Source organism: Lutra lutra, chromosome 3 (assembly GCF_902655055.1).
Source record: "Lutra lutra chromosome 3, mLutLut1.2, whole genome shotgun sequence".
In the NCBI taxonomy this organism is placed as follows: Eukaryota; Metazoa; Chordata; class Mammalia; order Carnivora; family Mustelidae; genus Lutra; species Lutra lutra.
In genome coordinates, this window is record NC_062280.1 from 123,543,911 (window position 1) to 123,570,921 (window position 27,011).

At 37.5% G+C, this 27,011-nt stretch overlaps 2 protein-coding genes across 2 annotated transcripts in view; one reads left to right on the forward strand and one right to left on the reverse strand.

Moving 5' to 3' along the window:
- Window positions 1–27,011, reverse strand: part of LOC125096203 (phospholipid-transporting ATPase IB-like) — a 220,820-nt gene that overhangs the window by 147,310 nt on the left and 46,499 nt on the right. Inside the window, 9 exon segments of the mRNA XM_047722951.1 lie at window positions 3,241–3,310; window positions 6,156–6,205; window positions 7,395–7,477; window positions 7,958–8,063; window positions 9,046–9,121; window positions 9,893–9,934; window positions 10,178–10,266; window positions 16,073–16,150; window positions 17,365–17,492. Coding sequence (XP_047578907.1) covers window positions 3,241–3,310; window positions 6,156–6,205; window positions 7,395–7,477; window positions 7,958–8,063; window positions 9,046–9,121; window positions 9,893–9,934; window positions 10,178–10,266; window positions 16,073–16,150; window positions 17,365–17,492 — 722 coding nt within the window.
- Window positions 22,680–23,093, forward strand: LOC125096207 (metallothionein-1E-like). The gene has a single exon (XM_047722961.1). It carries the CDS (start codon window positions 22,733–22,735, stop codon window positions 22,916–22,918), a length of 186 nt encoding a protein of 61 aa, XP_047578917.1. The 5' UTR covers window positions 22,680–22,732; the 3' UTR covers window positions 22,919–23,093.

Below are 27,011 nucleotides of genomic sequence, written 5' to 3' on the forward strand. Positions count from 1 at the left end.
AAGGATATAGAAGGTTTGAACAACACTCTCAATCAACTTGACTTAACAAATAGTTAGAAACCACCTCACCCCAAAATAGCAGAATACTCAGGCTTTTTAGATGCATGCAAACATTTAACATTAGATAAGTCACAATGTGAGCCATAAAACAAGTCCCAATAAAATTAAAATATTCAAGTAATATAAAATATGTTCTCTAATAAATTAGAATTATGTTATAAATCAGTTAAAAGGATATTTTGCCACAAAATTTCCAAATATTTGAAAACTAACCCACTTCAAAATAACCCATGAGTTAAAAAAAGAAATCAAAAAGAAGCTTGGAATATTAGAATATTTTGAAATGAATGAAGATGAAAATGCAGAACATCGAAATTTGTGACATGCTGCTAAAGCAATGACTGGGAAGATATTTATAGCACTAAACATTTGTATTAAAAAGAAAGATCTCAAATCAAGTTCTGCCTTAAGAAGCTAGAAAAAGAGAAGCAAATCAAACTGGAAGTAGGCAAAGAATGGGAATAATAAAGAGTAGAAATTAAATAAAACAGAAAACAGAGAAACATTCAATAAAAATCAAATCTGAAAGCAATTTCTTCAGGAAGATCAATAAAACCAAGAACTGAAAAAATAAATAAATAAAACCAATAAGTGTCTAGCTAGCCTACCCTCAGGTCTAGATGGATTTCTGGTAAATTCTAGCAAACATTTTAAAAGAACAAATAATATCAATTCCATATGCTCTTTTCCAGAAAACTGAAAAGGAAAGAGCCTTCCCCATTAATTTTATAAGGTCAACATTAAAAATCAAACAAAGACATTTTAAGAAAAGAAATTAAAGATCACTATCCATTTTGAAAGTAGATCCAAAAATTCTAAATAAAATTTTAGGAAAGTGAATTCAACTATACAAAAAAAGGATAATGTATCATGACCAAATAAGGCTTATCTCAGGAGCACAAGAAAGTTTAAACATTAAAAAAATCAATTCAATATAATTTACCATATTAACAGGCACAAAAGAAAAAATCATAATAGTATCTCAATCAAGGTGAGAAAACTATCTGACAAAATTTAACATCTATTACTGATTTTTTAAAATCTCAGCAAATTAGGATTGGGAGGAAATTTCTTTAATAGGATTTTTAAAAATCTACAAAAAAAAAAAGTATAAAATTCACATGGAAATGCAAAGATTCCAGAATATTAAAAACAATTTTGAAAAAGAACACAGTTGGAGAATTAATGATATCCAATTTTAAGACTTATTATAAAGTGATATAATCAAGACACCATGGTATTGATGTAAAGATAACCAACAGAACAATGAGAGAAAACAGAAAGTCCAGAAATGGCCCACATACATACAACAGTTCATTTTTGACAAAAGTGCAATTCAGTGCAGAACAAATAAACAGTTTAATAAATGGTGCTGGAGAAAATGAACTCCTACTCATGTCTCATACCATCTCCCAAAATCACTCAAGATGGATCCCAGAAGTAAATGTAAAGCCTAAAACTATAAAAGGAGGAGAAAACAGGAGGAAATCTTTGTGACCTTGAATTAGGCAAAGATTTGTTAGCTAGGACACTAAAAGCATGACCCATAAAGGAACAAACTATTAAATTGGACTTCATCAAAATTATAAATTTATGTTCTTCAGAGACACTGTTGGGAGAATGAAAAACAGCCACAGATATTTGTAGATCATGTATCTGATAAGGGACTTATATCCAAAAGTTAATGAAGAAATCTCAAAACTCAATACAAAGAAACACAGTTATAAAAACAGAGCCAAATATTTAAACAGATATTTCACCAAAGTAAATAAGTGAATGGTGTGCAGAAAATAGTTACCATTAACAGGTCAGAGAATGCTATTCTTAGAAAGACCCACTTACAAGGTTGGCTCTTGGCTGGTCTAAGGGACTTGGCTGGATTTCAATTCTCTGAACTGATACAAACTTTCCCTGGGTGACGCCAGTGGGAAGCCTGCACGCGAGTTCCTCCAGGCTCTGCCTCTGTCTTTTTCCCTTATAATGTGGTTGTGTATCCTTGCTACATTACTATAATACATCTTAGCCACGCATAACATTACTATAATACATCTTAGCCACGCATATAATCATGACTCCTTTCAGAGATCCATTAAAAACCTAATTGGTAGTCTTGGGAACCCCCAACACATGGCAAATAAGCACAGGAAAAGATGCTTGCTGTCATCAGTCATGGTATGGAAATGTAAATTAAAATCACAATGAGATACACACCTACAAGAATGGCTAAAATTAAAGAGGCTAACCATGCCAAGTGTTGGTGACAATTGCTGGGAGGAATGTGACCATAGTTTAGTGGTTTCTTAAAAAGTTAAAATACATCTAACATTGACCTAGTCATTTTATTGCTCAATAGTTATCGAAAGGAAATGAAACTATATGTCCATACAAGAACATGTATACAAATGTTTATAAGAGCACTGTTTGTAGTAGACGAAACTGTAAGCAAAGATGTCCATTAGCAGGTGATCGATGAACAAATTGATACATCCTTTCAACACGGTATCGCTCAGCAAAATGAAGAAATGAACTATTAATGTGAGCTACAACATGAATGAATTTTAAAATAATTATGAGGAAAAGAAGCCAGACAAAAAGCCATATATCCTATTGACTTTATATAAAATTTTAGTAAATGCAAATGAATCTACAGTGACAAAAAGCAGATTGGTATCAAAACTTACCAAAATGTACCTTTAAAATATGTGTTTATTTTATGTCGCTTTTACCCAAATAAAGCCATTTTTCTTTTAAGTGCCTATGGCTGTGAATAAATACGCAAGTGCTTAAGAAAAGCTTTTACAGAAGTAAAACCATTTCCCGAGATTCACCAAACCCAAGCACTTTGGTCTGGAACCTGGGACCAGAATTCCTGCTATGAACACTTGGCCTCAACAGTCTAATCATGAGCTCTCCACGGAATGACTGAGTGACAACAAATTTTTCACTGACATTAAAGTTTAATAAACACTGGTGTGAACCACCATAAATTTCAGTGGGCTTGACTGTTGGGGAAGCTTTGGGGTGACTCTGTTTCAGTCTTGGATAATTCTGTCAACCACCAGGGGCAAGAGCAGACACACAGTGACAACATTTTGAAATATTGTGAAGTTGCAAAAGGCTTCTACAAGTTGTTGAAACGGAGGAGAGGAGTTAATATGAGTAGTGAATCCCAGTACTTACAGCCCCTTTGCAATAGAGACGGAGATTTCCTGTAGGAGTTCGGACAATGACAGACATCCTTTTTCTATTACTAAAACAGTATGAAATGTATTATTAGCTTCTGTGTTTCTCAGTACATGATGCCAACACACACACACAGAATCAAAGTTACAAGAATTCTCAAAGTCCTCAGCTGCCCATCAGTGAAAAGGCCAATGTGTTTCTGGCCAGTCTCCTTTTCCATTTTCATTACTTACCTTCTAAAACTGAGATTCTTTTTAAAAAGAAGATTTTATTTATTTATTTATTCGACAGAGAGAGAGAGAAGACAAGCAGGGGGAGTAGCAGGCTCCCCACAGAGCAGGGAGCCCAACGCAGGGCTCCATCCCAGACCAAGATCTGAGCTGAAGGCAGACACTTAACCTCTTAACCAACTGAGTCACCCAGGCACCCTTTAAACTGAGATTCTAATACAAGTGTTCCCCTCTACTACTACTATTTCTCACTCTCCTTTTCTTCCATTGAAATTTATTGGCATAGATACATAATATACGTTACTTACATATTATATATAGTATATATTATATACTGATATAATGTTTTAGATTAATATTTCTGTATTTATGTTACATAATACATACATAGCATACACTTATCATGTATTACACACAGAAGACATAAATTATATATACATGTAGCACATATATAACGTAATCTCCTAAGAACTGATGAGGAAAGAGGAAAGCAGCCCTGGTCATGTATTTTTCAGTCCTCACCACATCTCTGTGAATTAGACCTTCCTGTCCTCATTCTGCTGCACAGAGATGTTAAACTACTCGTTTGTTATTTTTATGTATTGTTATTTTTATGCACAGTTCTGTCTCAACGTCCTCTAAATTTTTTGTTTTTGTTGTTTTGCTCTTGTTTTTTATTATGGTAGACAGAATTTAAACTCATTGCTTTCATTCCTGATTTAGCAGCCCAAATAGCCTTCAAGATCTCCCATCTCCACCTTATCCCACACATTGCCAAAGTAAACTGGCCAAAATAGGTTTTTTGGGGTTTTTTTTCTTCTTTCTCATCTTTTCCTTCCCCTATCGTAACCCTTGGATGGCTCTCCATGGCCTATAACCACTTTTTAAGAGACCCAAACCAACTGTCACCTTCTCGGAAGTCGTCATATCCCACAACCCTCTGTTTTGTACAATCCAAAGAGGATCCCAGTGAGTAGTCCTGCACCTGAGCACTTGAGCTAGAAAGTACTTGTCAAAAGGGATGGGGACTAGCAATTGCTTTAACTACTTCGCTGTTAGAACACTACTAAAGCCAAATGAGTCATTTAAGTGTCATGTAGCTGGAGCTCACATTTTAAGAACAGGAAATGAGTGCTCCAGTAGTGGGGAAAGCTAAAATGAACATGAAGATACATTCTCTCATTAAAAAAAAATGGGGGGGCACCTGGGTGGCTTAGTGGGTTAAGCCTCTGCCTTCAGCTCAGGTCATGATCTCAAAGTCCTGGGATTGAGCCCCACATCCGGCTCTCTGCCCAGCAGGGAGCCTGCTTCCCCCTTGCTCTCTGCCTGCCTCTCTGCCTACTTGTGATCTCTCTCTCTCTGTCAAATAAATAAATAAAATCTTTTAAAAAAAATTTTTTTAACAAGATGGGATTGGGAGGGAGACAAACCATAAAACATTCTTAATCTCACAAAACAAACTGAGGGCTGCTGGGGTTTGGAGGCTAGGGATAGGGTGGCTGGGTGATGGACATTTGGGAGGGTGTGTGCATGGTGAGTGCTGTGAAGTGTGTAAGCCTGATGATTTACAGACCTGTACCTCTGGGGCAAATAATACATTATATGTTAATTAAAATAATTAAAAAATATTTTTAGATAAGCTTTCCTAGAGAGAGGAGAAGTTGACAACTTTACTGAGGGTCAAAGCTTCTTTTATTTTTTTTTAAGATGTCATTGACCAACAAGGCTTTAAAAAAATATGATTTAAAAATCATCTGGCTTTGGGGCACCTGGGTGGCTCAGTGGGTTAAGCCTCTGCCTTCGGCACAGATCTTGATCTCAGGATCCTGGGATGGAGGCCTGAATCAGGCTCTCTGCTCAGCAGGGAGCCTCCTTCCCCATCTCTCTCTGCCTGCCTCTCTCCCTACTTGCAATTTGTCTCTCTCTCTCTCTATCTCTGTCAAATAAATAAATAAATAAATAAATCTTTAAAAAAATCATCTGGCTTTGAAAAGAACAAATTATTCCTTTTCTAATTTTCTAGCATTTCCTTTTCTAATTTTTCAGATTCTACATTAGAAATGCTCAGGTGGTGTAAGAGATGAGACTCTGCGAGCCTTCAAAACAGGGCAATGAAAATAAAATCATCACCAATATCCCCACACTAGGTTTTGGGGACCAGGCACAGCGGCTGGACCAGGAGGCCCTCTGAAGTCTACAGGGAGAGAAGGATTTGGACACACTGTTTCCTTTGCGGGGGAGGTGGGGGGGGTAGGAATTAATTCACAATCTCTTTTTAAAGAAATAGTTTTGGGTTTATTTGGAAAAATAATGTCCAATATTCATCGATTCATCAAATATTTATTGAGCATTTACTTCCACAGAAGTTGACTCCTGCCCTCCTGGAACTGAGAGTCCAGTTGACAACACAGTCAACTAAGTAGTAACCCAGACATGAACCTCAAGTCTGACTCTGACAAGGGCTGGGCAGGAGAGATGTGGGACCTCCTCTCAGCTACAAAAAGGGATTTGGCCTAATGATGGCCAAAGAAGTGAGCACCAGGCTCAGATTAAAGAGTGGATGGAAGTAGCTAGAATTTTGTGATTCTATATTAAAGTTTTGATTTGCATTACCAGATCTCAACTGAGGAGTCACAGACGGAGCTCTGAGGGATACATGAACAGAATGAAAAGGTATCTTACCTAGAAAACTCCAGGATATTAAGAATTTCAAAGGTGAAGTTTTCTCCCATCTATAGGAAGATAAGACAACAACTTCTTACCCGAGGTGGGGAATAAAAAGTATTCATCCTGCAAAAGAGCTCCTTCTTCCAATCAGAAACAAGTTTTACCTCCCCTAAAACTAACATCTTTTTCAGAATACAAATTTCCTTGCAAACCTGATGAAATGATGGTGCCCTCTTCTGGCAAAAATGTTGTTTGCAAACGGAGAACTCCGCAAAAATGCTTCTCACAGTGCAGATTTAAGACTAAAACATCCCTTCTCAATAAAAAGTCAGCACTACTAGAAACATTTTATGAAGACTCTCATGTTGCAAGGCTATGTGGGGTAAGCAAGACAATCAACAGACATGGAAAAACAAGTCTTTTCATAAAATTGCACAGATCAAAAAAATCCTTAATCCTTAGATAATTTGAAGAGGTCAACAGGGAAAGAGAAGGCATGCTATAAAAAAAATCTGTATCAATAAAACCTGCATTATTTTCCAAATTTTTCCAGTTACAGGCTCTTGACTTCCTGTAGCCATGATCAATTCACCAATAAAGCAATTCAGAACTTCAAATAATTTGAGAGTTGTCCATGTGGCACGTACTACAGATATAAAGATGAATCAGTCAGTCCATGCTGCTAGGACTGAATGTCTAATAGACATCCCTAACCGCTGCCTTATCACTAGAAAAAAATTAGTATGCTGGGCACCAAGTTCACATTGCTTCAATTCTTCCCCATCAAATCAAAGGCTTGCGCTGAATGGTCACCAAGACAAAAGAAAAATACATGCGGAATATATATTACATATAAGGAATAAACCAACATCACAAGAGAACTCACCAAAAAATAGTTTGAAAAATTCTAATTTTCCATAAAAAAATAGTATATTTCTTGAAGATCTGATGATGCTAACTTCTTTAAATAGCTCACTTTTATTGAGCACCCTCTCTGCTCCAAGCACTAATTCCGAATACTTTACATATATATTAACTCATTTAATCCTTTCAAAAAACCCTATGACATGCATGATGAGAAGACTGGGACAAACACAGGAGTTGAGGAACATGTCCGAGAACCTGGCTGGGAAAGTGTGGGACCACGTGGGAATCCCAGGCTCTGTGATTCCAGAGCTCCTGCACTCAACTACTCTACTTGTGTCTCTGAAAAGGGCGTGGAAGGCATGACCAAGTACATAAGACGCTACTCACGACTTCTACGGTGACAGAGGTTGGTGTTCTTGCAGTAAAAACAAAGCCAAGGTTCTTCACTCCTTTCACTAAAGCTGCTTCATCTGTCAATAAGAAGTCTGTATTAATGGAGATTGAGCAAATACATTAATACCAAATTTAATTTAAAAGATTTCTGTTCTCCAGCACTAAAATACCACTTTTTTTTTTTTAACTTGGCTTTTTTTGATCCAAATGCACTTATCTAGGTACTGGAAAGCATTCATAAAAGAGGAAATTTAATTAAACAGGTCTCTTTCAGTGTGGCTAAGATACATTTCTTTCTTCGTACTCATTTGGGTTTTCTTCTACAAGCCATTCATGGAATCTTCACGACATGTTGCAGCATCTTAACTTTCCCCCTTCTGCGTTCCTGGGTATAAGTAAATGTTCTATTGAACCCCAGCTCAGAGAGCCCTCCCCACCAGCCTCCTTATGGTTGTCTTCTGGGGGAAGGAGCAACACAGGAGCCCCCTGGAAATCAGCGGCAGCATGGCGGCAGCATGGCGTCTTCTCAGGTCTCATCTCCTGCACACAGCACCTACCTGGGGAGGAAGCCTGGTAGATTATGTTATTTCCGTCTCTCTCAGGAACAACAGTGTGGCACACACACAACAGGGTAAGAAATTCCTTTATGTAATCTTTCGTGGGCTATAAAAAAAGGCACAGAGCTAGTGAGTTTCTTCCAGCACCAGTGACATGAGAGTTACATACAGTCTGCGATTCCTATCAACTGTGGTTTCACCTTAGATACACAGAGTCAGACACTGACTACAAACCAGATCACGCACTCAAATGTCTTTGGAGAGCGGGCCCCCAAAGCAGAGAGAGACCTCGGTGAAGAAGAGGATCTGGCTCTCTTGGAGCTTCTATTCTCTCTGGGGAAATGGGTTTTCTCAAAGCTGGAGGAAACAAATGGGGGTTGTCACAGAGAGAAGAGGGGCCTATTTTACGGAGGTGATCAAGGCGAAAGAGAATACATCAAGGAGATAATATTTAATTTAAGACCTAAATGGAAAGGTAAGTTAGCTGTGGTCACCGACATGTGACTGTGGTACATACTAGGCAAAGGGAAGAGCACTTTCAAAGGCCCCCCGAGTCAGAAAACATCGTCATAGGTGAACTTCAAGACAAGTGTCACTCCAGCATCTCGAGCAAGGTGAACAAGGACGCAGAATGAGGTTGGAAAGAAAGTCACAATAATGAATTAGGATTTTATCTTGGGGGAGGAGGGGTGCCAGTCCTCTGAAGGTTTTTAAGCAAAGGAAGGGCATGTACAGTTTTATGTTTTAAAAGATTGCTTTTATTTTTGAGAAGACCAAGATTTCAGATCAAGTAGATCAGTATCTTATAACTGGTAAGTGAAGGTATTGGTAACATACAATAGACTCAAATAGCTTAGAAACACTTACAGATTTTCTTATACAGATCACCACACAATAAAATGTTCTTTTTTAATGTTTGGATTCATTCACACTAACAAGTTTAGCACACCCCTCCTCACATCAGTATGAAATCTGCTATTAACATAAAACAAATTCAAGACTCTTCCCTGGCTTAGAAAATTATACCTTTTAATAAACCATGTATGTTTGAAAGTTATTGTTGACTTTAAGTGAAATAGCAGACTTACGTGGCCATTTTCGAAGTTGTACAATAATCTTGGGTCATTAAATTCACAGGACTCTGTGATGACAGAGGGTGACAGACTGAGGAAGAACAGAGAAAATTTGCTGTAACAAAAATTCCTGATGGGGGCCAGTCAGCAATCAAATGGACTCACATCCCTTGTTCTGTGTTCAGTAAGTTACACCATAAAGTCTACAGAGCGACCACTGACCCTTAAACAACATGGATATCAACTGTGCACATCCACTTACAGACAGATTTTTCTCATACAATGTATTTTGTCTTCCTTATAATTTTCTTAATACCATTTTCTTTTTTTCTAGCCTTATTGTAAGTGCACAGTATATAACACATATACAAAATGTGTGTTAATCAACTGTTTATATTATCTGTAAGGCTTCTGGTCTGACAGTAGTAGGCTTTTAGTAGTTAATTAGGGAGGTAAAAACTATACACGGATTGTCAGCCACAAGGAGAGTGTCGGCACCCCTAGTTCCCTGTTCTTCAAAAGTAAAAACTGTATAGTAAGTATTTAAAGTTCTGTCAAATTATAATTCTCTCAGGGCTCAACTTGCAAAATGGCACTAGAAAATGCCTAAATTTGTGTTAAATCCCATATAGTTATACAGAATTTAAGACAGTAACTATAAAAGAAACAAATCAAAGCCTGGATTCTGGGTTCTTTGAGTATCACGTGGGAAAGGTCTATCCAGGAGAGATTTCTGGGAACTGCCTTTGGAGGTCTGGACAAGGGACAGCTGTGTTGTATATCAGAACTCCGGTACTGAAAAAAGTTCCATTGCAGGGAGAAAGGAACATGGGCAGAGTAGAAGAGAATGTTGTCTACTTACCTTAATTTTCGGATATCGGTATCACTTTTCTCTGACTGATTTCTGATGGAAAATGAGGGAGGAAAATATACTGGTTTAAGATTATAGATATAAAATGCTTTTAGGAATTCCAACCATGTATAAAAGCAGATATAAACCATATTTGTTTAAGAACTGCAAATTTTCATTTAGGTCATATTAAGTTTTATTCACATTTAGTTACAGCTATGTTATTAGAAATGTGTATGTTTTGAAGTAAATAAATGCTAAATAATTAAGACAGAGCATGGCAATAAGAACACTTACCCATAAATTATACCTGCAATGGTACACTTCTTAAATGTCATAATATTGCAAGTGAGGGTTCCTGTTTTATCAGAAAATAAGTATTTTACCTAAACAAAGAAAAAACCAACATGATAAACAACATAAATATAAAATATATTTAGAGAGCAAAGACAAAGTCAAGTTCTTTCTCTTCAAATCCTCAAAATCTTTGAACTTTTTGAAAACCAGAAGTTCACTCTATAAGAATTCTACCTTTAATATTTATACTTCTTTCAGAGATTCTCTTTTGTTTTACATTGCAGATAAGATTCTGTTAGTATGCAAAATAAATTTCAAGCCATCAAACCTAAGAAAATCAGAAGTCCAATTCATTTTTTTTGCCACAAGAAATCTCATCAAAAATCTCCAGAAAACATTAAGTTTCCGTATAGATGGATACATACACACACACATATCCCCAAAACCAAACAAAGATACCACAAGGGAAAAAAAAAAAAAAAAAACCACAGGCCAATATCCCTGACAAACACAGATGCAAAAATACTCAACAATACTCGATATATATTAGCAAATTATGGGGAGCCTGTGTGGCTCAGTCAGTTAAGTGGCTGCCTTCAGCACAGATCATGATCCCAAGGTCCTGGGATCGAGTCCCACATGGGGCACTCTGCTCAGCGGAAAGCCAGCTTCTCCCTCTACCTGCCACTCCCTTTGCTTATTCTCACTCTCTCTCTCTCTGTCAAATAAATAAAATCTCTAAAACAATCAAACAAACAAAATACTAGCAGATCGAATTCAACAGTACATTGAAAGGATCACACAACATAATCAAGTGGAATTTATTCCAGGGATATAAAAATAAACCAATCAATGTGATTTACCACGTTAACAAAATAAAGGATAAATATCATATGGCCGTTTCAATAGAAGCAGAAAAAGCATTTCACAAGATTCAATATCCATTTATGATAAAAAACCCTCAAGGAAGTGGGATTAAAGGAACAAACTTCAACATAAAGGCCAATAAGACAAGCCTGCAGCTAACACCAATGGTCAATGGGGAAAAGCTGAAAGCTTTTCCTCTAAGATCAGAAGCAAGAAAGGGTGCCTCCTCTCACCACTTTATTCAACATAGCATTGGAAATCCTGGCCAGAACAATTAGGCAAGAAAAATAAAAGGCATCCAAATTAAAAGGGAAGAAGTAAAACTGTCACTATTTGCAGATGACATTTTACATATCAAGAACATTAAAGACTGCACCAACAACCTGTTAGAATTAATGATTCAGTAAAGTTGCAGGATATAAAGTCAACATACAGAAATCAATTGATTTTGTTTCTTTTAATTTTATTTTTTAATTTTTGAACTTTTTAAAAATAGACTTTATTTTCTAGAGCAGTTTTAGATTCACAGCAAAACTGAAATGGAAAGGAGAGCGTTTTTATCTATCTTCTGCTCCAACACATGCATAGCCTCCTCCACTATGTGACATCCTGCCCCAGAGTGGTACATCTGTTACAGTCAATAAAACTACACTGCCTTATCATTATTACCGAAGTCCACAGTTAACATTACAGTTCACTCTTTTTATTTTAATTTTTTTTCAAATTTTTATTTAAATCCTAGCTAGTTAACACATAGTATAATATTGTCTATCTATACATTAATAATGAACTACCAGAAAAAGAGAAATTAACAATTTCATTTACAACTGCATCAAAAAGAACAAAATACCTAGGAATAAATTTAATCAAGGGAAAGACCAATATACTGATGAAAGAAAGTGAAAAAGACACAAATACATGAAAAGATATTCCACTTTCATGTATGTACATTCCACTCGAAGCGAACTACAGATTCAGTGTGACCTCTATCAAGATTCCAGTGGCATTTTTCACAGATTTAGAACAAACAATCCTAAAATGTGTATGGAACCACAAAAGACCCCAAATAACCAAAGCAATCTTAAGAACAAAGCTGGAGGCATCATGCTTCCTGATTTCAAACTACATTACAAAGCTATAGGCAATCCAAATGTATGGTATTAGCATAAGAACAGAAACATAGATGAGTGGAACAGAATAGATAGCTCAGAAATAACCAATGAATCTCTGGTCAATTAATTTACAATAAAGGAGGCAAAAATATACATTAGGGAAAGGGCAGTCTCTTTAAAAAATGGTGTTCAATAAATAAATGACAGTCTCTTCAATAAACTGGACAACAAAAAATGAAACTGGGCCATTTTCTTACACCATATACAAATTATCTCAAAATGGACTAGACTTGAACAGAAGAACCTGAAACTATAACACTTCTAGAAGAAAACATAGGTAGTAAGATCTTTGACATCAGTCTCAGTGATGACTTTTTTGGATTTGACACTAAAAACTAAGACAACGAAAGCAAAAATAAACAAGTGGGACTACATCAAATTAAAAAGCTTCTGCAAAGCAAAGCAAACCACCAACAAAATAAAAACATAACAAAATGAATGGGAAAAAATATTTGCAATTCATGTATTTGGTGAGGGGGGTTGATATCCAAAATATATAAAGAACTCATACAACAGCAAAATAATCCAATTTAAAAAATGAGGAGAGGATCTCAATAGACATTTTTCCGAAGAAGACAAATGGCCAACAGACACATGAAAAGATGCTCAGCATCACTAATCACCAGAGAAATGCAAAATAGAACCATAATGAGATATCACTTTCACACCTGTTAGAATGGTGATTACCAAAAGACAAAAAATAACAAGTGTTGGTGAGATGTGGAGAAAAGGAACCCTTGATGCACTGTTGGTGGGAATATAAATTGAGACAACCACTACAGAAAATAACATGGATCTCCTTAAAAAATTAAAAATAGAACTACCAGTGATTCCACTTCTGGTTATTTATCTGAAGAAAATGAAAAAACTAATTTGAAAAAATATAAGCATCCCCATGTTCATGGCAGCATTATCTACAAAAGCCAAGATGAAACAACGTAAGTGTCTGTCAACAGATGACTAAAGAAAATGTGGTGTATATATAATATAATGATACATAATAACACACACACACACACACAATTCAGGCACAAGAAAGAAGGAAATCTTGCTGTTTGTATAACATGAAAAGACTGTGAGAACATTATGTTCTCTGAAATAAGTCAAAGAAAGACAAATACCACATGATCTCACATGTGCGATCTGAAAAAGAAAAATAACTCATAGCTACAGAAAACAGATTGGTGGTTGCCAGAGACAGGAGTGCTGGGTGAGCAAAATGGGTGAAGGGGGCCGAAAGGTACAAACTTCCAGTTATAAAATAAATCCTGAGGATATAATGGATAGCATGGGGGGGGGATTAGTAATTAGAGCTAATAATACTATATTGCATGTTCAAAAAAAATGCTATATTGCAAATTCAAGTTCTCATCACCAGAATTCTGTAAATAGCTATGGTGACAGATGTTAACTAGATGTATCATAGTCATTTTGCAATATTTACAAACATCAAACCACTATGTTGTATACACCTGAAGCTAATATAATCACATGTGTCAATTATACCTCAATAAAAAAAGAAAAAGAGGCAGTGTTAAAGCATTTATTATTGTGGTAAAATGTACATAGATAAAATTTACCATTTTAGCCATTTTTAATTGTTATTGAACACATTCACGTAATCGTGCAACCATCACCACCATCCATCCCCAGAACTTTTTTATCATCCCAAACTGAAATTCCTACCAGCTCAACAATACAGTAACTCTTCATTCTCTCCTATTCCACAGCCCCAGGTAACCACTATGCTGCTTTCTGTCTCTTTGAGTCTGACTATTCCAGGTACCTCAGATAAGTGGAATCTACTATTTGTCCTTTTCTGTCTGGCATGTTCCATTTAATGGCATGTTGTAGCATGTTTCTGAATTTCAGTCATCTTCAGGGCTGAATAATACTCCATTTTTTGTATCTGCCGCATTTTGTTTAACCACTTAACTATTGATGGACATTTCCATTGTTTCCACCATTTGGCTATTGTGAATAATTCTGCTAAGAACATCTGTGTATAATAACTGGTTGAGTCCCTTCTTTCAATTCTTTCATGAAAATATCCAAAAGTGGAATTGCTGGAACATATGGTGATCCTTGGTTTAATTTTTTGAAGTTTCACCATACTGTTTTCCATAGTGACTGCATCACTTTGATTTTCACCAGTAGTGCACCAGGGTTCCATTTCTCCATGACCTCAAGAACACTTGTTGTTCTATGTTGTTATTATTGTTTCATAGTAGCCGTCCTAGTGGACGTGAAGTGGTGTCTCAATGTGGCTTTGATCTGCATTTCCCTAAAGATTAGTCATGTTGACCACCTTTTCATGTGCTTATTGTTCATTTATACATATATATTCTTTGGAGAAATGCCTATTAGAATCCCTTGCCAATTCTTGAATTAGGTTGTTTGTGGTTTTGCTGTCAAATTTTAGTTTTTTAACATATTCTGAATAGTAAACCCTCTGTTATCTTCTCTTTTCAATTTCATTGATTTCTGCCCTTATCTTTATGTCTTACCTACATAAAAAATATAATTTTTAAAGTTTGAGTTCAACACCCACTTTTATTATATTTAATTACTACCCTAAAGAGGCTAGAGTCAACGGACTACATGAGGTAGATAAAGTGATCTTTTCCCAACTGTCAACAGAAAACATATGTTTAGAGGATTAGCAAGTAATCAGATATTCATGAGCATAAAAGTTTCTAGAATGCTAATGATTCCATCCTCCTTCACCTTTAGTTGTCCAAAGTAAAAATATGTTCATGTTGTCAGATCATGCATTTCCAGGCACCAGAAATCTTCTAAAATACTTACTGAGAAGTCACTATTCAAATGATACCATACAATGTGACCCTAAATTAGAAAGCATACATGCAAATTCCTGGTTAGAATTATTAGCGTTAGTCAAATCCCTTCTTCATACTAGGTACTGTGCTGAGTATATCACAAATACATTATATTATTCAATCCTCATAACAACTTTCTGAAGTAGATGTTATGATCACACCTGATTTACAGATCATGGTAACATTGTTTGTCAGGGTTTACTCTCCAGAAGCTTAACTCCAAAATTCTGTTTCTACCATAATTTACATATTGCCTCTAATTAATTGAGCAAAGGTAAATTATAATTATAATACATATGGTATATGAATTATATATTCTATATATATTATAAATTATAATCTTGTAAAAAATATTAAGAGCAAAAAATAATTAAAAAAATTAACAATCATTAGTCTTCCTCCTTTCAGGTCCCACCCAACTGTGGGAGTTAGTTGGGTTTTTCCAGCTATTCTGTGGTATAATTGACAAATAACCAGGAGCTTTTAAAAACAATTTATACTTGTAACAGTGCCACTGTCATTTAGAAGGTAACCAACTTTCTGTTGGTAACCTGGCATCATTTCTGCCCCTTTCTAGTGTACTATAGGGACTAAAGGCCTGAGGATACACCTGAGGGTGAGGCAGGTATGAAATTCTGCAGCAGGTTACAGATGCTTTCTTATAGGTCATCTGCCATAGGGAAGAAGGAGCATGGCCTCCAGCGGCAGGTCCCCATGCTCCTGTGACTCCCTGAAAGCTAACTGAAAACTTGAGAGCTAACTGAAGCTTTCCCTACCTGCTTCTCCAGCTCTTATCTCTCATAAGCACATTAATAACCTGTATTAGGTCCGTTCTACTTGCAACCCATGATGCATTATCAATATTTTTAACAAATCCTACTTTTGAAGCTCCATATGGGTATCATATTCACTACAGCCTATGGCTGAATTCAGCACTTCGACTTTGCTCACACTCTCCCTAGATCCACCTTCTTCAAAGTTCCTGTCACATACCCAGTCCCTGAAATAGCCCTCACCTGCCCAAGCTCTTCGTTAAGATTGGATGTTCTGGCCATGGCATAGATATCATTTCCTCTGTAATGCATATCTTCATCCTGCAAGAAATGAACAAAATAGCCAACCCACACAATCAGAATAAGGCTCAAAATTTCTTCAGATCAACTCTACTGCCACTGGTCTTCTGACATGGCTGACATGAGAAAGAATTCAAAATGGCAAGTCTAGAATACTTAGAGAGTCTTGGTGCTACTTTTACATGTACGTTGCCAGAGCTGATTCAGGAAAGGCAATGCTACGCAAAAACAAATGTCAGCGTATCGTTGGTTTGGGTGTCAGAAGACTTGGCTTCCAAATCCTGGCTCTGCCTCAGACACTCTGTGGAATCCTAAGGGTGTTTTGCAGCTACTCCATCCATAAAGTGGGGGCAGTAACATAGATCTCACAGTGCTACTGTGAAAAGTAAATGAGAATACATTTAAAAGCACTCTATCTCATTTTGTGGTTGTTAAGGACAACAGTACACTTCCAGTGATGGTAATTCCTTGACACATGGAGATCATTTTAATGAGACATCTAGCAAAATTTTTATTTCCAGGAAATATCTTTTTAAATAGAACTGAAGGGACACCTGGGTGGCTCAGTTGGTTAAGCGGCTGCCTTTGGCTCGGGTCATGATCCCAGCATCCTGGGATCGAGTCCCACATCAGGCTCAGCAAGGAACCTGCTTCTCCCTCTGCCTCTGCCTGCCACTCTGTCTGCCTGTGCTCACTCTCTCTGACAAATAAATAAAATCTTTAAAAAAAAAATTTAAATAGAACTGAAAATTGCAAACATACATTCAAATTAGAAAATTCATTCAGTCACATGTCATTAAGTATTGGCTTAAATGAATGCACAGTTTTCAGCTAAGAAATCTTTTCCTTATTTTGAGGGGATTCTGGAATAGCTGTTTCACTCTTGCCAAGATATATAAATCTATTATAAGTCTACTGGACTCCCCTTCTCTAGAGTACCTTCAATTTTAATGGGCTATCTCTTTATAGTTGCTGCTAAGCCACTAGCTCTTAAATATTTCCTTTCAGTTAGGAAAAATATCTACAACAATGGTGCCCTCAAGAGTGACACAGAGAGACCCAGGCACAGCTAGGTCAGGTTGACAGTGTTTGGCTTTACTGTCAAAGGCATAACTGGCCCATGTGCTAGCCCCACAGTGATAAACTAGTTATGCTGATTTTCAAATCCAAAGCCACAGATCAAGAGAGAACTGTTTTTGTTTTTTTGTTTTTAACTATCTGATTTCAATACTCACCCAGTTTATAAACATGGCCTGAACGTATTTCACAATTTCCAGAGTGACAAGCAGGCTAATGGGGATGAGATTGTGGTACAAGATGATGAACACCAGTAAGTCAAACCCTAAGCTGTGGGAGATGTATTCTGTGGAAGAAGATCAGAAGAACCATGTCACAGCTTTAGGCAGTATCTTTCTTCACGTTTGTGTTATTACTTGTTAAAACTGTGAATATTTCTGCATGAAAATTCTTTAAAGTATAATTAGATGGACACATCAAAATGGCTTTTAAAGAATCCCCAAAGAACCAACCATGTAATAGGGTAGATGGCAAGTATCAAGGTACAAGGTCTAGCAAGAGATACACTCCGCCATCAGGGAGCTTTGGATGCAGCTTGAGAAAGTAAGATGAGTCAGGAATTATGGCATGATGAATTCTGTGATAGCACTGAACACAGAGACTAGCAACAAAAGCACAAAGTGGAAGACCCAGAATGAAGACACAGCAAAGTTTTGGAGAAGGCCGTTTGTTAAATGGAAAAGATGAGGGGAAGAGAATGAGGATGACATCTTATTTACCTGGAACTACATGGCTTGAAGACAAAGAAATCATGATTTTTAAAACTCAGGGAAAGAAGAAAAGTGAAGCCGAAAGGAAAAGGGGAAAAAATTGTAACACGTCATGATATACTCATTTTTAAAGAGGTAGACGCATTTGAGAGAGTAATTTTCCAATAAAAATTTAATCTAACAGAGAAAGAGTCAAGATGGCAGAAGAGTAGCAGGCTGAGATGACATCAGGTAGCAGGGCATCAGCTAGATAGCTTATCAAACCATTACAAACACCTACAAATCCAACAGGAGATCAAAGAGAAGAAGAGCAGCAATTCTAGAAACAGAAAATTGACCACTTTCTGAAAGGTAGGACCTGCAGAGAAGTGAATCCAAAGCGACAAGAAGATAGACTGCAGGGGGAGGGGCCGGCTCCCGGCAAGCGGCGGAGCAACAGAGCACAAAATCAGAACTTTTAAAAGTCTACTCCACTGAGGGACATCGCTCCAGAGTCTAAGCGGGGGTGGAGCCCTCGAGGGGACAGCGTGGTGTCAGGTCCCACAGGGTCACAGAAGGATCGGGGGTGTCTGAGTGTCACAGAACTCACAGGTATTAGAGCAGGGAAGCTGGAGACAGAGACGGAGCTAAGGAGTGAGCTCTCAACTCAGGGTTACCTTAAACTGTGATCTGTGGTGCAGTCGGGCCACTGTTCTTTGAGCAGGGACCCCACAATTGGCAGATCCGAGGAGACCTCCCTGGAAGAGCAGCAGGGATCTGCTGGATATAGAGACTCCAGGCAGGGCTGTGTGCCAGAGACAGAGATGCTCAGTCACAGGCTGGGTGAGCTCAGTGCACAGCCGGAGGCCAGGGAGACAGGAGTGATTGAGTGCTTTTCTCCTATGGCACACTGAGGAGCAGGGCCCCGAGCTCTCGGCTCCTCCTGGCCAGATTGGGAGGCTGCCATTTTCATTCCTGTCCTCCAGAACTCTATAGAAAGCATTCAAGGAACAAAAGCTCCCAAAATGAACCCCAGGAGATTACTTAGCCCGGCCCCTGGTAAGGGCAGTGCAATTCCACCTCAGGCAAAGACATTTGAGAATCACTACAACAGGCCCCTCCCCCAGAAGATCAGCAAGAAATCCAGCCAAGACCATGCTCACTTATCAAGGAGAACAGCGGAATTCCAGAGAAGCAAAGCAAAGCATGGAATTCATGGTTTTCTCCCCATGATTCTTTAGCCCTACAAAGTTAATTAATATTTTAATTTTATTTTTTTCTTATTCTAATTTTTTTAACTTTTACGCTTTCCTCTTTTAAGGTTTTTTAACTAGTTTATCTTAACAATACCTTTCATTAAAAAAAATCTTTTGAGGGGCGCCTGGGTGGCTCAGTGGGTTAAAGCCTCTGCCTTCAGCTCAGGTCATGATCCCAGGTTCCTGGGATCGAGCCCCACATCAGGCTCTCTGCTCAGCAGGGAGCCTGCTTCCTCCTCTCTCTCTGCCTGCCTCTCTGCCTGCTTGTGATCTCTGTCCATCAAATAAATAAATGAAATCTTAAAAAAAAATCTTTTGAACCTTCATTATTATACTCATATCTTATCCTTCATTGTATCTAACCTTATTTTTTGTATACACACAGGTTTTTTCCTTCTAAAAAATTTTGGGATACAACCTCTTCTAATGAATCAAAATATACCCTAAATCTAGCACAGGGCTTTGTTCTAGGCTCCAGCCTGAGCAAATTCTCTCCACTTTCTTTTTCCTTCTTTTCCCAAACAACTAATCAACTCCTTTTTTAGAATATTTTTAAAAAATTTCATCTTTACAGTCATATTCCATCCCTTCATCGTGTTTACACTTATTTTTGTATTTTTGTATATATATATACAAAGTTTTTCTTGCTTTAAAATTTTGGGAAGTAGTTTCTTCTAAGAGACCAAAATACTCCCAAAATTAAGTGTGTGGCTCTGTTCTATTCACCAGTCTAATATCTATATTTCCTTTTTTCTCTTTATTTTTAAAATTTTTTTTGAACTTCTTTTTACCCTTTTTACCCGTTCTTTCCCCCACAATTTGGGATCTCTTCTGATTTGGTATATGCACATTTTTATGGGGCCTTTGCCATACTTTTAGTATTTTATTCTCTCCTTCATATATTCTTATCAGGATAAAATGATGAGGCAGAAAAACTTACCACAAAAAAAAAGAACAAGAGGCAGTACGAAGGCCTGGGAACTAATCAATACAGACATTGGTAATATGTCAGATCTAGAGTTCAGAATGATGATTCTCAAGGTGCTAGCTAGGCTCAAAAAAGGCATGGAAGATATTAGAGAAACACTGTCTGGAGAAATAAAAGGCCTTTCTGGAGAAATAAAAGAACTAAAATCTAACCAAGCTGGAATCAAAAAAGCTATTAATGAGGTACAATAAAAAATGGAGGCTCTTACTGCTAGGATAAATGAGACAGAAGAGAGAATTAGTGATATAGAAGACCAAATGACAGAGAATAAAGAAGAAGAGCAAAGGAGAGACAAACAATTATTGGACCATGAGGGGAGAATTTGAAAGATAAGTGATACCATAAGATGAAACAACGTTAGAATAATTGGGATTCCAGAAGAAGAAGAAAGAGGGGAGCAGAAGGTATATTGGAGAGAATTATTGGAGAGAACTTCCCTAATATGGCAAAGGAAACATCAAAAGGAGATGCAGAGAACCCCCCTCAAAATCAATAAGAATAGGTCCACACCCTGTCACCTAATAGTAAAATTTACAAGTCTTAGCGACAAAGAGAAAATCTTGAAGGCAGCCCGGGACAAAAAGTCTGTAACACACAATGGTAAAAATATTAGATTGGCAGCAGACTTATCCACAGAGACCTGGCAGACCAGAAAGAGCTGGCATGATATATTCAGAGCACTGAATGAGAAAAACATGCAGCCAAGAATACTATATCCAGCTAGGCTATCAGTGAAAATAGAAGGAGAAATAAAAAGCTTCCAGGACAAACCAAAACTGAAAGAATTTGCAAACACCAAACCAGCTCTACAGGAAATATTGAAAGGGGTCCTCTAAGCAAAGAGAAACCCTAAAAGTAGTAGATCAGAAAGAAACAGACAATATACAATAACAGTCACCTTACAGGCAATACAATAGCACTAAATTCATATCTCTCAATACTTACCCTGAATGTCAATGGGCTAAATGCCCCAATCAAAAGACACAGGGTATCAGAATGGATAAAAAAAACAAAACCCGTCAATATGCTGTCTACAAGAAATTCATTTTAGACCCAGGGACACCTCCGGATTTAAAGTGAGGGAGTGGAGGGGCACCTGGGTGGCTCAGTGGGTTAAAGCCTCTGCCTTCAGCTCAGGTCATGATCTTGGGGTCCTGGGATCGAGCCCCACATCGGGCTCTCTGCTCAGTGGGGAGTCTGCTTCCCCCTCTCTCTCTCTGCCTGCTTCTCTGACTCCTTGTGATCTCTGTCTCTGTCAAATAAATAAATAAAAAATAAAAAATAAAAAAATAAAGTGAGGGAGTGGAAAACAATCAAAAGAAAGCTGGGGTGGCAATCATTATATCAGATCAATTAGATTTTAAGCCAAAGACTACAGTAAGAGATGAGGAAGGACATTATAGCATACTCAAAGGGTCTGTCCAACAAGAAGATCTAATAATTTTAAATATCTATGCCCCTAACATGGGAGCAGCCAACTATATAAACCAATTAATAACAAAATCAAAGAAACACATGGATAATAATATAATAATAGCAGGGACTTTAACCCCCCCCCTCACTGAAATAGATCATCCAAGCAAAGATCAACAAGGAAATAAAGGCCTTAAATGACACACTGGACCAGATGGACATCACAGATATATTCAGAGCATTCCATCCCAAAGCAACAGAATACACATTCTTCTCTAGTGCACATGGAACATTCTCCAGAATAGATCACATCCTGGGTCACAAATCAGGTCTCAACTGGTACCGAAAGATTGGGATCATTCCCTGCATATTTTCAGACCACAATTCTCTGAAACTAGAACTAAATCACAGGAGGAAATTTGGAAAGAACCCAAATACATGGAGGCTAAACAGCATCCTTCTAAAGAATGAATGGGTTAACCAGGAAATTAAAGAATTATTTAAAAAATTCATGGAAACAAATGATAATGAAAACACAACAGTTCAAAATCTGTGGGACACAGCAAAGGCCATCCTGAGAGGAAAATATATAGTGAAACAAGCCTTTCTCAAGAAATAAGAAAGGTCTCAAATACACAGCCTAACCCTACAACTAAAGGAGCTGGAGAAAGAACAACAAAGAAAGCCTAAACCCAGCAGGAGAAGAGAAGTCATAAAGGTCAGAGTAGAAATCAATGAAGTAGAAACAAAACAACAACAACAAAAAAGAACAGTAGAGCAAATCAAGGAAACTAGATGCTGGTTCTTTGAAAGGATTAGTAAGATTGATAAACCCCTGGCCAGACTTATCAAAAAGAAAAGAGAAAGGACACAAATAAATAAAATCATGAATGAAAGAGGAGAGATTACAACCAACACTAAAGAAATACAAACAATTATAAGAACATACTATGAACAACTATATGCCAGCAAATTTGACAATCTCGAAGAAATGGATGCATTCTTAGAGACATATAAACTACCACAACTGACCAGGAAGAAATAGAAAACCTGAAAAGACCCATAACCAGCAAGGACATTGAAGCAGTCATCAAAAATCTCCCACAAACGACTGTTCCCTGAAGTCTTTGCTGTTCGTCGTGTTACTGTCCACGGACGCCAGCCTCCGTTTTTTTACGCTATGGATCCCAACTGCTCCTGTGGCACTGGTGGTTCCTGCACGTGCGCTGGCTCCTGCAAATGCAAAGAATGCAAATGCAGTTCCTGCAAGAAGAGCTGTTGCTCCTGCTGCCCGGTGGGTTGTGCCAAGTGTGCCCAGGGCTGCATTTGCAAAGGGGCGTCCGACAAGTGCAGCTGCTGTGCCTGATCCCAGGGAGCCTGTTTCCAATGTAAATAGAGCGACGTGTGCAAACCTACAGTGTTTCTTGGTGCTTTTTTGTTTGGGATACAACCCTGACCAGTTTCCTAAATTCCTTGTTGTTTATCCTTATAAAATACATGAATTACATAATAAAAGCTGTTGACTTAAAAAAAAAAAAAAACTCCCACAAACAAGAGCCGAGGGCCAGACGGCTTCCCAGTGGAATTCTACCAAACATTTAAAGAAGTAATATCTTTTCTCCTGAAACTATTCCAAAAAATAGAAATGGAAGGAAAACTTCCAAACTCATTTTACGAGGCCAGCATCACCTTGATCCCAAATCCAGACAAAGATCCCATCAAAAAAGAGAACTACAGACCAATATCCTTGATGAACACAGATGCGAAAATTCTCACCAGAATACTAGCCAATAGGATCCAACAGTACATAAAAGGATTATGCACCACGACCAAGTGGGATTTATTCCAGGGCTGCAAGTTTGGTTCAACATCCACAAATCAATGTGATACAATACATTAATAAATGAAAGAACAAGAACCATATGATACTCTCAATAGATGCTGAAAAAGCATTTGACAAAGTACAGCATCCTTTCTTGATCAAAACTCTTCAGAGTGTAGGGACAGAGAGTGCATACCTCAATATCATCAAAACCACCTATGAAAAACCCACAGCGAATATCATTCTCAAAGGAGAAAACTTGAGAGCTTTTCTGCTCAAGTCGAACACAGCAGGGATGTCCACTATCACCACTGCTATTCAACATAGTACTAGAAGTTCTAGCCTCAGCAATCAGACAACAAAAGGAAATTAAAGGCATCCAAATCAGCAAAGAAGAAGTCAAACTATCACTCTTTGCAGATGATGGGATACTTTATGTGGAAAACCCAAAAGACTCCATCCAAATCTGCTAGAACTTCTACAGGAATTCAGTAAAGTGTCAGGATCAATGCACAGAAATCAGTCACATTTCTATACACCAACAACAAGACAGAAGAAAGAGAAATTAAGGAATCAATCCCATTTACAATTGTACCCTAAACCATAAAATACCTAGGAATAAACCTAACAAAAGAGACAAAGAATCTGTACTTAGAAAACTATAAAGTATAGTTGAATGAAATTGAATTCATTTGTCTGTTGGCCATCTCATGTATGAAATTGAGGAAGACACAAAGAAATGGAAAAAATGTTCCATACTCATGGATTGGAAGAACAAATATTGTGAAAATGCCTATGCTACCTAAAACAATCTGCACATTTAATGCAATCCCTACCAAGATTCTATCAATTTTTTTCAAAGAAATGGAACAAATAATCCTAGAATTTATATGGAAGCAGAAAAGACCTTAAATAGCCAGAGGAATGTTGAAAAAGAAATCCAAAGTTGGTGGCATTACAATTCCAGACTTCAAGCAGACTTCAAGCTCTATAATAAAGCTGTCAGTATGGTACTAGCACAAAAACAGACACATAGATCAATGGAACAGAACAGAGAGCCCAGATATGGACTCTCAATTCTATAGTCAACTATTCTTCAACAAAGCAGGAAAGAATGTTCAATGGAAAAAAGACAGTCTCTTCAACAAATGGTGTTGGGAAAATTGGACAGCCACATGCAGAAAAATGAAATTGGATCATTTCCTTACACCACACATGAAAATAGACTCTAAATGGATGAAGGACCTCAATGTGAGAAAGGAATCCATCAAAATCCTCGAGGAGAACACAGGCAGCAACCTCTTCGACCTCAGCCGCAGCAAATTCTTCCTAGGAACATCGCCAAAGGCAAGGGAAGCAAGGGCAAAAATGAACTATTGGGACTTCATCAAGATCAAAAGCTTTTGCACAGCAAAGGAAAACAGTTAACAAAACCAAAAGACGACTGACAGAATGGGAGAAGATATGTGCAAACGACATATCAGATAAAAGGCTAGTATCCAAAATCTGTAAAGAATTTATCAAACTCAACACCCAAAGAACAAATAATCCAATCAAGAAATGGGCAGAGGACATGAACAGACATTTCTACAAAGAAGACATCCAGATGGCCAACAGACAAATGAAAAAGTGCTCCACATCACTTGGCATCAGGGAAATATAAATCAAAACCACCATGAGATACCACCTCACACCAGCCAAAATGGCTAAAATTAACAAGCCAGGAAATGACAGATGCTGGCGAGGATGCAGAGAAAGGGGAACCCTCCTACACTGTTGGTGGGAATGCAAGCTCATGCAACCACTCTAGAAAACAGCATGGAGGTTCCTCAAAAAGTTGAAAATAGAGCTACCCTATGACCAGCAATTGCACTACTGGGTATTTACCCTAAAAATACAAATGTAGTGATCTGAAGGGGCACATGCACCTGAATGTTTATAGCAGCAATGTCCACAATAGCCAAACTATGGAAAGAACCTAGATGTCCATCAACAGATAAATGGATAAAGAAGATGTCGGGGCACCTGGGTGGCTCAGTGGGTTAAGCCTCTGCTCTGCCTTCAGCTCAGGTCATGATCTCAGGGTCCTGAGATCGAGTCCCACATCGGGCTGTCTGCTTGGTAGGGAGCCTGCTTCCCTTCTCTCTCTGCCTGTCTCTCTGGTACTTGTGATCTCTCTCTCTCTCTGTCAAATAAATTAAAAAAAAAAATCTTAAGAAAAAAAAAAAAGAAGATGTGGTGTATATATACACAATGGAATACTATGCAGCCATCAAAAGAAATGAAATCTTGCCATTTGCGATGATGTGGATGGAACTAGAGGATATTATGCTGAGTGAAATAAGTCAAGCAGAGAAAAACAATTATCATATGATCTCCCTGATATAAGGAAGTTGAGAGGCAATGTGGAGGGTTTGGGGGGTAGGAAAGGAATAAATAAAATAAGATGGGATCAGAAGGGAGACAAATCAAAAGAGACTCTTAATCTCACAAAACAAACTGAGGGTTGCCAGGGGGAGGGGGGTAGGGAGAGGGCGGTTGGGTTATGGACATGGGGGAAGGTATGTGCTATGGTGAGTGCTGTGAAGTGTATAAACCTGGCAATTCACAGACCTATACCCCTGGGGCTAATAATACATTATATGTTAATAAAAAATAAAGAAATTTAAAAAATTTTTTTAAAAATGAAAGAGCTGTGGGGGTGAAGGGGAAGTGATTGAAAAAAAAAATCAATCTAATGTCACAGAAATTTACTGAAAAATATCTAGAAGGAATTCAAGGGGATAAATATATATTGCTTTATACAGGTCTTTTTGAAAACTTATATTTCAACCTTAAACATTACATTTATATGTTGAGTTATGGGAGGTGGGGTTATAACTGAAAGAACACAAATTGATTTGTAAAGTTTAATGAATTAAACACAAATACATATATAGAGAGACAAAATTAGATAATTTTAAGTTAAAATTTTATGCTCACTTTTCCCAAAAAGGGAGCACACTTGTAATTTAAAATAGTAGTTAAATCTAGATTTCTAAATTCTGTCACTTTAAAAGTCAATTTTAATTTGCTATCATATCTACTCAAATTCTTAGCCACCATTGAGTTTACTAACTTTCCCCTTATTTGCCATGATTATACTTTTATACTTACTGCATGACTTCATGGTCATAAATCATTCTTTCAGGAATACTGGTGGCAGATATTATGACCATTTGATGGACAGAGAAGTAGAGACAAGAGATTTAGTGCTTTGCAACATTTATTAATTACTGAAAATACAGTTACACTTTAATTGCTCAATACCTTTTTCTTCTTTTGGTCTAGAATATCCTGGGTAGAGTGGTATAGTGCAGAGCCAATTATGGTTGCAGATTGGATAAAACAACAGGACCCATCCATATGTTGTCTACAAGAGACCCATTTTGAACCTAAAGATACACCCAGACTGAAAGGGAAGGGATGGAGAAGCATCTTTCATGCCAATGGGCCTCAAAAGAAGGCTGGGGTAGTGATTCTCATATCAGATAAATTAGATTTTAAACTAAAGACTGTAGTCAGAGATACAGAAGGACACTACATCATTCTTAAAGGGACTATCCACCAAGATGATCTAACAATTGTAAATATATAT